Source organism: Oncorhynchus gorbuscha, unplaced genomic scaffold, assembly GCF_021184085.1.
Source record: "Oncorhynchus gorbuscha isolate QuinsamMale2020 ecotype Even-year unplaced genomic scaffold, OgorEven_v1.0 Un_scaffold_557, whole genome shotgun sequence".
NCBI classification, from domain to species: domain Eukaryota; kingdom Metazoa; phylum Chordata; class Actinopteri; order Salmoniformes; family Salmonidae; genus Oncorhynchus; species Oncorhynchus gorbuscha.
The window spans coordinates 349,198-364,331 of record NW_025745390.1 but is presented as its reverse complement, the minus strand read 5'-3'; the positions used below and the strand labels follow the sequence as shown (position 1 = coordinate 364,331).

Here is a 15,134-nt window from a genome sequence, read left to right as displayed (position 1 = left end):
AACTACAACCTGAACTATAACCAGACCTGAACTATAACCAGACCTGAACTATAACCAGACCTGAACTATAACCAGACCTGAACTACAACCTGAACTATAACCAGACCTGAACTATAACCAGACCTGAACTACAACCTGAACTATAACCAGACCTGAACTATAACCTGAACTACAACCAGACCTGAACTATAACCAGACCTGAACTACAACCTGAACTACAACCAGACCTGAACTACAACCAGACCTGAACTACAACCAGACCTGAACTATAACCAGACCTGAACTATAACCTGAACTACAACCAGACCTGAACTATAACCAGACCTGAACTACAACCAGACCTGAACTATAACCTGAACTATAACCAGACCTGAACTATAACCAGACCTGAACTATAACCAGACCTGAACTATAACCAGACCTGAACTATAACCAGACCTGAACTATAACCAGACCTGAACTATAACCAGACCTGAACTATAACCAGACCTGAACTAACCAACCTGAACTACAACCAGACCTGAACTATAACCTGAACTACAACCTGAACTATAACCAGACCTGAACTATAACCAGACCTGAACTACAACCAGACCTGAACTACAACCAGACCTGAACTATAACCTGAACTACAACCAGACCTGAACTATAACCAGACCTGAACTACAACCTGAACTATAACCAGACCTGAACTATAACCTGAACTACAACCAGACCTGAACTATAACCAGACCTGAACTATAACCAGACCTGAACTACAACCAGACCTGAACTACAACCAGACCTGAACTATAACCTGAACTACAACCAGACCTGAACTATAACCAGACCTGAACTATAACCAGACCTGAACTATAACCAGACCTGAACTATAACCAGACCTGAACTATAACCAGACCTGAACTATAACCAGACCTGAACTATAACCAGACCTGAACTACAACCAGACCTGAACTATAACCAGACCTGAACTACAACCAGACCTGAACTATAACCAGACCTGAACTATAACCAGACCTGAACTACAACCAGACCTGAACTACAACCAGACCTGAACTATAACCAGACCTGAACTATAACCAGACCTGAACTATAACCAGACCTGAACTACAACCAGACCTGAACTACAACCAGACCTGAACTACAACCAGACCTGAACTACAACCAGACCTGAACTATAACCAGACCTGAACTATAACCAGACCTGAACTACAACCAGACCTGAACTACAACCAGACCTGAACTACAACCAGACCTGAACTATAACCTGAACTATAACCAGACCTGAACTATAACCAGACCTGAACTATAACCAGACCTGAACTATAACCAGACCTGAACTATAACCAGACCTGAACTACAACCAGACCTGAACTACAACCAGACCTGAACTATAACCAGACCTGAACTATAACCAGACCTGAACTATAACCAGACCTGAACTATAACCAGACCTGAACTATAACCAGACCTGAACTATAACCAACCTGAACTACAACCAGACCTGAACTATAACCAGACCTGAACTATAACCAGACCTGAACTATAACCAGACCTGAACTATAACCAGACCTGAACTATAACCAGACCTGAACTATAACCAGACCTGAACTATAACCAGACCTGAACTATAACCAGACCTGAACTATAACCAGACCTGAACTATAACCAGACCTGAACTATAACCAGACCTGAACTACAACCAGACCTGAACTACAACCAGACCTGAACTATAACCAGACCTGAACTATAACCAGACCTGAATGAACTATAACCAGACCTGAACTATAACCAGACCTGAACTACAACCTGAACAGACCTGAACTACAACCAGACCTGAACTATAACCAGACCTGAACTATAACCAGACCTGAACTGAACTAACCAGACCTGAACTACAACCAGACCTGAACTATAACCAGACCTGAACTATAACCAGACCTGAACTATAACCAGACCTGAACCTGAACTACAACCAGACCTGAACTATAACCAGACCTGAACTATAACCAGACCTGAACTATAACCAGACCTGAACTATAACCAGACCTGAACTATAACCAGACCTGAACTACAACCAGACCTGAACTATAACCAGACCTGAACTACAACCAACCTGAACTATAACCAGACCTGAACTACAACCAGACCTGAACTATAACCAGACCTGAACTACAACCAGACCTGAACTACAACCAGACCTGAACTATAACCAGACCTGAACTACAACCAGACCTGAACTATAACCAGACCTGAACTACAACCAGACCTGAACTATAACCCGAACTACAACCAGACCTGAACTATAACCAGACCTGAACTACAACCAGACCTGAACTACAACCAGACCTGAACTACAACCAGACCTGAACTATAACCAGACCTGAACTATAACCAGACCTGAACTATAACCAGACCTGAACTATAACCAGACCTGAACTACAACCAGACCTGAACTACAACCAGACCTGAACTACAACCAGACCTAAACTACAACCAGACCTGAACTATAACCAGACCTGAACTACAACCAGACCTGAACTATAACCAGACCTGAACTATAACCTGAACTATAACCTGAACTATAACCTGAACTACAACCAGACCTGAACTATAACCAGACCTGAACTATAACCAGACCTGAACTATAACCAGACCTGAACTATAACCAGACCTGAACTATAACCAGACCTGAACTATAACCAGACCTGAACTATAACCAGACCTGAACTATAACCAGACCTGAACTATAACCTGAACTATAACCAGACCTGAACTACAACCTGAACTATAACCAGACCTGAACTATAACCAGACCTGAACTATAACCAGACCTGAACTACAACCAGACCTGAACTATAACCAGACCTGAACTATAACCAGACCTGAACTATAACCAGACCTGAACTATAACCAGACCTGAACTATAACCAGACCTGAACTACAACCAGACCTGAACTATAACCAGACCTGAACTACAACCAGACCTGAACTATAACCAGACCTGAACTATAACCAGACCTGAACTATAACCAGACCTGAACTACAACCAGACCTGAACTACAACCTGAACTACAACCAGACCTGAACTATAACCAGACCTGAACTATAACCAGACCTGAACTACAACCAGACCTGAACTACAACCAGACCTGAACTACAACCAGACCTGAACTATAACCAGACCTGAACTATAACCAGACCTGAACTACAACCAGACCTGAACTATAACCAGACCTGAACTATAACCAGACCTGAACTATAACCTGACCTGAACTATAACCAGACCTGAACTACAACCAGACCTGAACTACAACCAGACCATTTTCATTTTTCTTGCGTGTGTTTATGTGTTGGTGTTTGTGTGTGTGTTTATAGTGTCCAGAGAGTTGCCTGTAGAGGAAGAGACCAGCCAGACCCAGCTACACCACAGGAGCAGTGAAGAACACTACACTTACACTAACACACCCTGGAAGATTTACCTGAGGAAAGAGGTACACACACTAACACACCCTGAGAGATTTACCTGAGGAAAGAGGTACACACACTAACACACCCTGGGAGATTTACCTGAGGAAGGAGATACACACACTAACACACCCTGAGAGATTTACCTGAGGAAAGAGGTACACACACTAACACACCCTGAGAGATTTACCTGAGGAAAGAGGTACACACACTAACACACCCTGAGAGATTTACCTGAGGAAGGAGGTACACACACTAACACACCCTGGAAGATTTACCTGAGGAAAGAGGTACACACACTAACACACCCTGGGAGATTTACCTGAGGAAAGAGGTACACACACTAACACACCCTGAGAGATTTACCTGAGGAAGGAGGGGCCCACACACTAACACACCCTGAGAGATTTACCTGAGGAAGGAGGTACACACTAACACACCCTGGGAGATTTACCTGAGGAAGGAGGGGCCCACACACTAACACACCCTGGGAGATTTACCTGAGGAAGGAGGGGCCCACACACTAACACACCCTGGGAGATTTACCTGAGGAAGGAGGGGCCCACACACTAACACACCCTGGAAGATTTACCTGAGGAAAGAGGTACACACACTAACACACCCTGAGAGATTTACCTGAGGAAGGAGGTACACACACTAACACACCCTGAGAGATTTACCTGAGGAAGGAGGTACACACACTAACACACCCTGAGAGATTTACCTGAGGAAGGAGGGGCCCACACACTAACACACCCTGGGAGATTTACCTGAGGAAGGAGGGGCCCACACACTAACACACACTGGGAGATTTACCTGAGGAAGGAGGGGCCCACACACTAACACACCCTGGAGATTTACCTGAGGAAGGAGGGGCCCACACACTAACACTCCCTGGAGATTTACCTGAGGAAGGAGGTACACACACTAACACACCCTGAGAGATTTACCTGAGGAAGGAGGGGCCCACACACTAACACACCCTGAGAGATTTACCTGAGGAAGGAGGGGCCCACACTAACACACCCTGAGAGATTTACCTGAGGAAGGAGGTACACACACTAACACACCCTGAGAGATTTACCTGAGGAAGGAGGGGCCCACACACTAACACACCCTGGGAGATTTACCTGAGGAAGGAGGGGCCCACACACTAACACACCCTGAGGGGTTTACCTGAGGAAGGAGGGGCCCACACACTAACACACCCTGAGAGATTTACCTGAGGAAGGAGGGGCCCACACACTAACACACCCTGCGAGATTTACCTGAGGAAGGAGGTACACACACGAACACACCCTGAGAGATTTACCTGAGGAAAGAGGTACACACACTAACACACCCTGGGAGATTTACCTGAGGAAGGAGGTACACACACTAACACACCCTGAGAGATTTACCTGAGGAAAGAGGTACACACACTAACACACCCTGAGAGATTTACCTGAGGAAAGAGGTACACACACTAACACACCCTGAGAGATTTACCTGAGGAAGGAGGTACACACACTAACACACCCTGGAAGATTTACCTGAGGAAAGAGGTACACACACTAACACACCCTGGGAGATTTACCTGAGGAAAGAGGTACACACACTAACACACCCTGAGAGATTTACCTGAGGAAGGAGGGGCCCACACACTAACACACCCTGAGAGATTTACCTGAGGAAGGAGGTACACACACTAACACACCCTGGGAGATTTACCTGAGGAAGGAGGGGCCCACACACTAACACACCCTGGGAGATTTACCTGAGGAAGGAGGGGCCCACACACTAACACACACTGGGAGATTTACCTGAGGAAGGAGGGGCCCACACACTAACACACCCTGGAAGATTTACCTGAGGAAAGAGGTACACACACTAACACACCCTGAGAGATTTACCTGAGGAAGGAGGTACACACACGAACACACCCTGAGAGATTTACCTGAGGAAGGAGGGGCCCACACACTAACACACCCTGGGAGATTTACCTGAGGAAAGAGGTACACACACTAACACACCCTGAGAGATTTACCTGAGGAAGGAGGGGCCCACACACTAACACACCCTGGGAGATTTACCTGAGGAAGGAGGGGCCCACACACTAACACACCCTGGGAGATTTACCTGAGGAAGGAGGGGCCCACACACTAACACACCCTGGAAGATTTACCTGAGGAAAGAGGTACACACACTAACACACCCTGAGAGATTTACCTGAGGAAGGAGGTACACACACTAACACACCCTGAGAGATTTACCTGAGGAAGGAGGTACACACACTAACACACCCTGAGAGATTTACCTGAGGAAGGAGGGGCCCACACACTAACACACCCTGGGAGATTTACCTGAGGAAGGAGGGGCCCACACACTAACACACACTGGGAGATTTACCTGAGGAAGGAGGGGCCCACACACTAACACACCCTGGAGATTTACCTGAGGAAGGAGGGGCCCACACACTAACACTCCCTGGAGATTTACCTGAGGAAGGAGGTACACACACTAACACACCCTGAGAGATTTACCTGAGGAAGGAGGGGCCCACACACTAACACACCCTGAGAGATTTACCTGAGGAAGGAGGGGCCCACACTAACACACCCTGAGAGATTTACCTGAGGAAGGAGGTACACACACTAACACACCCTGAGAGATTTACCTGAGGAAGGAGGGGCCCACACACTAACACACCCTGGGAGATTTACCTGAGGAAGGAGGGGCCCACACACTAACACACCCTGAGGGGTTTACCTGAGGAAGGAGGGGCCCACACACTAACACACCCTGAGAGATTTACCTGAGGAAGGAGGGGCCCACACACTAACACACCCTGCGAGATTTACCTGAGGAAGGAGGTACACACACGAACACACCCTGAGAGATTTACCTGAGGAAGGAGGTACACACACTAACACACCCTGAGAGATTTACCTGAGGAAGGTATCAATCAGTCACGATCCTTCAAGCCAATTAGGAACAAGTAAAATAATTGTTTGTCCAACCAATGAGCTCATTCCAAGTCTTGATATTGTCTATGTTGATGTTGTGGTATTGCAGGTGTTCTACCCTAAAGACAACTTCAACACTCCTCTGCTATGTTGTCTATGTTGATGTTGTGGTACTGCAGGTGTTCTACCCTAAAGACAACTTCAACACTCCTCTGCTATGTTGTCTATGTTGATGTTGTGGTATTGCAGGTGTTCTACCCTAAAGACAACTTCAACACTCCTCTGTTGCTGGAGCTACTGTTCAGACAGATAGTCCACGACACCTTCTCAGAGGCCTGCATCCGCATCACTCAGGAGGAGAGGGCCAAGATGAAGGCTCTGTTCGGTACCAACCATTAGAACCACCACAAAACACCATCAAAATGAAACAAAACACCATCAACCCACCACACAACACCACAACCCACCACAAAACACTACAACCCACCACACAACACCACAACCCACCACAAAACACTACAACCCACCACACAACACCACAACCCACCACAAAACACTAGAACCCACCACACAACACCACAACCCACCACACAACACCACAACCCACCACACAACACCACAACCCACCACACAACACCATCAACCCACCACACAACACCACACAACACCACAACCCACCACACAACACTACAACCCACCACACAACCCACCACACAACACCACAACCCACCACACAACACCACACAACACCACAACCCACCACACAACACTACAACCCACCACACAACCCACCACACAACACCACAACCCACCACACAACACCACAACCCACCACACAACACTACAACCCACCACACAACACCACAACCCACCACACAACACCACAACCCACCACACAACACCACAACCCACCACAAAACACTAGAACCCACCACACAACCCACCACAACCCACCACACAACCCACCACACAACACCACAACCCACCACACAACCCACCACACAACACCACAACCCACCACACAACACTACAACCCACCACACAACACCACAACCCACCACACAACCCACCACACAACCCACCACACAACACCACAACCCACCACACAACCCACCACACAACCCACCACACAACACTACAACCCACCACACAACACCATCAACCCACCACACAACACCACAACCCACCACACAACACCACAACCCACCACACAACCCACCACACAACACCACAACCCACCACAAAACACTAGAACCCACCACACAACACCACAACCCACCACACAACACCACAACCCACCACACAACACCACAACCCACCACACAACACTACAACCCACCACACAACCCACCACACAACCCACCACACAACCCACCACACAACACCACAACCCACCACACAACACCACAACCCACCACACAACACCACAACCCACCACACAACACCACAACCCACCACACAACACCACAACCCACCACACAACACCACAACCCACCACAAAACACTAGAACCCACCACACAACACCACAACCCACCACACAACACCACAACCCACCACACAACACCACAACCCACCACAAAACACTACAACCCACCACACAACACCACAACCCACCACACAACACCACAACCCACCACACAACACCACAACCCACCAACCCACACACACCACAACCCACCACACAACAACCACACAACACAACCCACCACACAACCCACCACACAACACCACAACCCACCACACAACCCACCCACCACACAACCCACCACACAACCCACCACACAACACTACAACCCACCACACAACACCACAACCAACCACACAACACCATAACCCACCACACAACCCACCACACAACACCACAACCCACCACACAACACCACAACCCACCACACAACACCACAACCCACCACACAACACCATAACCCACCACAAAACACTACAACCCACCACACAACACCACAACCCACCACACAACACCACAACCCACCACACAACACCACAACCCACCACACAACACTACAACCCACCACACAACACTACAACCCAACACACAACCCACCACACAACCCACCACACAACACTACAAACCCACCCACACAACACCACAACCCACCACACAAACACTAGAACCCACCACACAACACCACAACCCACCACACAACCCACCACACACCCACCCACAACACACAACACCACAACCCACCACACAACACCACAACCCACCACACAACCCACCACACAACACTACAACCCACCACACAACACTACAACCCACCACACAACCCACCACACAACCCACCACACAACACTACAACCCACCACACAACACCACAACCCACCACACAACACTACAACCCACCACACAACCCACCACACAACACCACAACCCACCACACAACACACCACAACCCACCACACAACACCACAACCCACCACACAACACTACAACCCACACAAACACACAACACACACAACACCCAACCACACAACACCACAACCCACCACACAACACCACAACCCACCACACAACACTACAACCCACCACACAACCCACCACACAACCCACCACACAACCCACCACACAACACCACAACCCACCACACAACACCACAACCCACACAACACAACACCACAACCCACCACACAACACTACAACCCACCACACAACACCACAACCCACCACACAACACCACAACCCACCACACAACACCACAACCCACCACACAACACCACAACCCACCACACAACACCACAACCCACCACACAACACCACAACCCACAACACACAACACTACAACCCACCACACAACACCACAACCCACCACACAACACCACAACCCACCACACAACACCACACAACACCACAACCCACCACACAACACTACAACCCACCACACAACCCACCACACAACCCACCACACAACCCACCACACAACACCACAAACCCACCACACAACACTACAACCCACCACACAACACTACAACCCACCACACAACACCACAACCCACCACACAACACCACAACCCACCACACAACACCACACAACACCACAACCCACCACACAACACTACAACCCACCACACAACCCACCACACAACCCACCACACAACCCACCACACAACACCACAACCCACCACACAACACTACAACCCACCACACAACACTACAACCCACCACACAACACCACAACCCACCACACAACACCACAACCCACCACACAACACTACAACCCACCACACAACCCACCACACAACCCACCACACAACCCACCACACAACACCACAACCCACACCACACAACCCACCCACCACCACAACCCACCACACAACACTACAACCCACCACACAACACTACAACCCACCACACAACACTACAACCCACCACACAACCCACCACACAACCCACCACACAACCCACCACACAACACCACAACCCACCACACAACACCACAACCCACCACACAACACTACAACCCACCACACAACCCACCACACAACCCACCACACAACCCACCACACAACACCATCAACCCACCACACAACACCACAACCCACCACACAACACCACCCAACACCACCACACAACACCACAACCCACCACACAACACCACAACCCACCACACAACACCACAACCCACCACACAACCCACCACACAACCCACCACACAACACCACAACCCACCACACAACACCACAACCCACCACACAACACTACAACCCACCACACAACACTACAACCCACCACACAACACTACAACCCACCACACAACACTACAACCCACCCACCACAAAACACCACAACCCACCACACAACCCACCACAACCCACCACACAACACCACAACCCACCACAAACACTACAACCCACCACACAACACTACAACCCACCACACAACCCACCACACAACCCACCACACAACCCACCACACAACACCATCAACCCACCACACAACACCACAACCCACCACAAAACACTAGAACCCACCACACAACACCACAACCCACCACACAACACCACAACCCACCACACAACACCACAACCCACCACACAACACCACAACCCACCACACAACCCACCACACAACACCACAACCCACCACACAACACCACAACCCACCACACAACACCACAACCCACCACACAACCCACCACACAACCCACCACACAACACCACAACCCACCACACAACACCACAAACCCACCACACAACACCACAACCCACCACACAACCCACCACACAACCCACCACACAACACCACAACCCACCACACAACACCACAAACCCACCACACAACACTACAACCCACCACACAACACTACAACCCACCACACAACACCACAACCCACCACAAAACACTCAACAACCCACCACACAACACCACAACCCACCACACAACACCACAACCCACCACACAACACCTACAACCCACCATACAACACTACAACCCACCACACAACACCACAACCCACCACACAACCCACCACACAACCCACCACACAACACCACAACCCACCACACAACCCACCACACAACACCACAACCCACCACACAACACCACACCCACCACACAACACTACAACCCACCACACAACCCACCACACAACCCACCACACAACACCACAACCCACCACACAACACCACACCCACCACACAACACTACAACCCACCACACAACCCACCACACAACACCACAACCCACCACACAACCCACCACACAACACCACAACCCACCACAAAACACTAGAACCCACCACACAACACCACAACCCACCACACAACACCACAACCCACCACACAACACTACAACCCACCACACAACACCATCAACCCACCACACAACACCACAACCCACCACACAACACCACAACCCACCACACAACACCACAACCCACCACACAACACCACAACCCACCACACAACACCACAACCCACCACACAACCCACCACACAACCCACCACACAACACCACAACCCACCACACAACACTAGAACCCACCACACAACACCAGAACCCACCACACAACACTACAACCCACCACACAACACTACAACCCACCACACAACACTACAACCCACCACAAAACACCACAACCCACCACACAACCCACCACAACCCACCACACAACACCACAACCCACCACAAAACACTACAACCCACCACACAACACTACAACACACCATACAACCCACCACACAACCCACCACACAACCCACCACACAACACCATCAACCCACCACACAACACCACAACCCACCACAAAACACTAGAACCCACCACACAACACCACAACCCACCACACAACACCACAACCCACCACACAACACCACAACCCACCACACAACACCACAACCCACCACACAACCCACCACACAACACCACAACCCACCACACAACACCACAACCCACCACAAAACACCACAACCCACCACACAACCCACCACACAACCCACCACACAACACCACAACCCACCACACAACACCACAACCCACCACACAACACCACAACCCACCACACAACCCACCACACAACCCACCACACAACACCACAACCCACCACACAACACCACAACCCACCACACAACACTACAACCCACCACACAACACTACAACCCACCACACAACACCACAACCCACCACAAAACACTACAACCCACCACACAACACCACAACCCACCACACAACACCACAACCCACCACACAACACTACAACCCACCATACAACACTACAACCCACCACACAACACCACAACCCACCACACAACCCACCACACAACCCACCACACAACACCACAACCCACCACACAACCCACCACACAACACCACAACCCACCACACAACACCACACCCACCACACAACACTACAACCCACCACACAACCCACCACACAACCCACCACACAACACCACAACCCACCACACAACACCACACCCACCACACAACACTACAACCCACCACACAACCCACCACACAACACCACAACCCACCACACAACCCACCACACAACACCACAACCCACCACACAACACCACAACCCACCACACAACACCACAACCCACCACACAACACTACAACCCACCACACAACACCACAACCCACCACACAACACCACAACCCACCACACAACACCACACAACACCACAACCCACCACACAACACTACAACCCACCACACAACCCACCACACAACCCACCACACAACCCACCACACAACACCACAACCCACCACACAACACTACAACCCACCACACAACACTACAACCCACCACACAACACCACAACCCACCACACAACACCACAACCCACCACACAACACTACAACCCACCACACAACCCACCACACAACCCACCACACAACCCACCACACAACACCACAACCCACCACACAACCCACCACACAACCCACCACACAACACTACAACCCACCACACAACACTACAACCCACCACACAACACTACAACCCACCACACAACCCACCACACAACCCACCACACAACACCACAACCCACCACACAACACCACAACCCACCACACAACACTACAACCCACCACACAACCCACCACACAACCCACCACACAACACCATCAACCCACCACACAACACCACAACCCACCACACAACACCACAACCCACCACACAACACCACAACCCACCACACAACACCACAACCCACCACACAACACCACAACCCACCACACAACCCACCACACAACCCACCACACAACACCACAACCCACCACACAACACCACAACCCACCACACAACACTACAACCCACCACACAACACTACAACCCACCACACAACACTACAACCCACCACACAACACTACAACCCACCACAAAACACCACAACCACCACACAACCCACCACAACCCACCACACAACACCCACAACCCACCACAAAACACTACAACCCACCACACAACACTACAACCCACCACACAACCCACCACACAACCCACCACACAACCCACCACACAACACCATCAACCCACCACACAACACCACAACCCACCACAAAACACTAGAACCCACCACACAACCCACCACACAACACCTGACCCACCACACAACACCACAACCCACACACAACACCACAACCCACCACACAACACCACAACCCACCACAACCCACCACACAACACCACAACCCACCACACAACACCACAACCCCCCACACAACACCACAACCCCACCACACAACCCACCACACAACCCACCACACAACACCACAACCCACCACACAACACCACAACCCACCACACAACACCACAACCCACCACCACACAACCCACCACACAACCCACCACACAACACCACAACCCACCACACAACACCACAACCCACCACACAACACTACAACCCACCACACAACACCACAACCCACCACACAACACCACAACCCACCCACAAAACACTACAACCCACCACACAACACCACAACCCACCACACAACACCACAACCCACCACACAACACTACAACCCACCATACAACACTACAACCCACCACAACACCACAACCCACCACACAACCCACCACACAACCCACCACACAACACCACAACCCACCACACAACCCACCACACAACACCACAACCCACCACACAACACCACACCCACCACACAACACTACAACCCACCACACAACCCACCACACAACCCACCACACAACACCACAACCCACCACACAACACCACAACCCACCACACAACACTACAACCCACCACACAACCCACCACACCACCACAACCCACAACCACACACACAACACCACAACCCACCACAAAACACTAGAACCCACCACACAACACCACAACCCACCACACAACACCACAACCCACCACACAACACTACAACCCACCACACACTGTACCACAACCCACCACACAACACCATAAACCCACCACACAACACTACAACCCACCACACAACCCACCACAACCCACCACACAACACATACAACCCACCACACAACACTACAACCCACCACACAACACCACAACCCACCACACAACCACCACACAACACCACAACCCACCACACAACACTAGAACCCACCACACAACACTAGAACCCACCACACAACACCACAACCCACCACACAACACCACAACCCACCCACAACACCACAACCCACCACACAACACTACAACCCACCACACAACACCACAACCCACCACAAAACCACACAACACCACAACCCACCACACAACACCACAACCCACCACACAACACTAGAACCCACCACACAACCCACCACACAACACTACAACCCACCACACAACACCACAACCCACCACACAACCCACCACACAACACTACAACCCACCACACAACACCACAACCCACCACACAACACTACAACCCACCACACAACCCACCACAACCCACCACACAACACTACAACCCACCACACAACCCACCACAACCCACCACACAGCACCAACCCACCACACAACACCACAACCCACCACACAACACTAGAGACCCACACACAACCCACCACAACCCACCACACAACACTACAACCCACCACACAACACCACAACCCACCACACAACCCACCACACAACACTACAACCCACCACACAACACCACAACCCACCACACAACCCACCACACAACCCACCACACAACACTACAACCCACCACACAACACTACAACCCACCACACAACACTACAACCCACCACACAGCCCACCACACAACCCACCAC

The 15,134-nt window shown here is 50.5% G+C and overlaps 1 protein-coding gene across 4 annotated transcripts in view; it reads left to right on the top strand.

Annotated features, from left to right (window-relative positions):
* The window catches only part of myo15aa (myosin XVAa), a 207,366-nt gene that overhangs the window by 157,114 nt on the left and 35,118 nt on the right, over nucleotides 1-15,134 (top strand). For all 4 annotated transcript variants that reach the window (XM_046334016.1, XM_046334015.1, XM_046334014.1 and 1 more), the window contains 2 exons: nucleotides 3,379-3,494; nucleotides 6,663-6,798. In XM_046334016.1, the coding sequence (XP_046189972.1) occupies nucleotides 3,379-3,494; nucleotides 6,663-6,798 (252 nt within the window). The remainder of the gene's footprint in view (nucleotides 1-3,378; nucleotides 3,495-6,662; nucleotides 6,799-15,134) is intronic.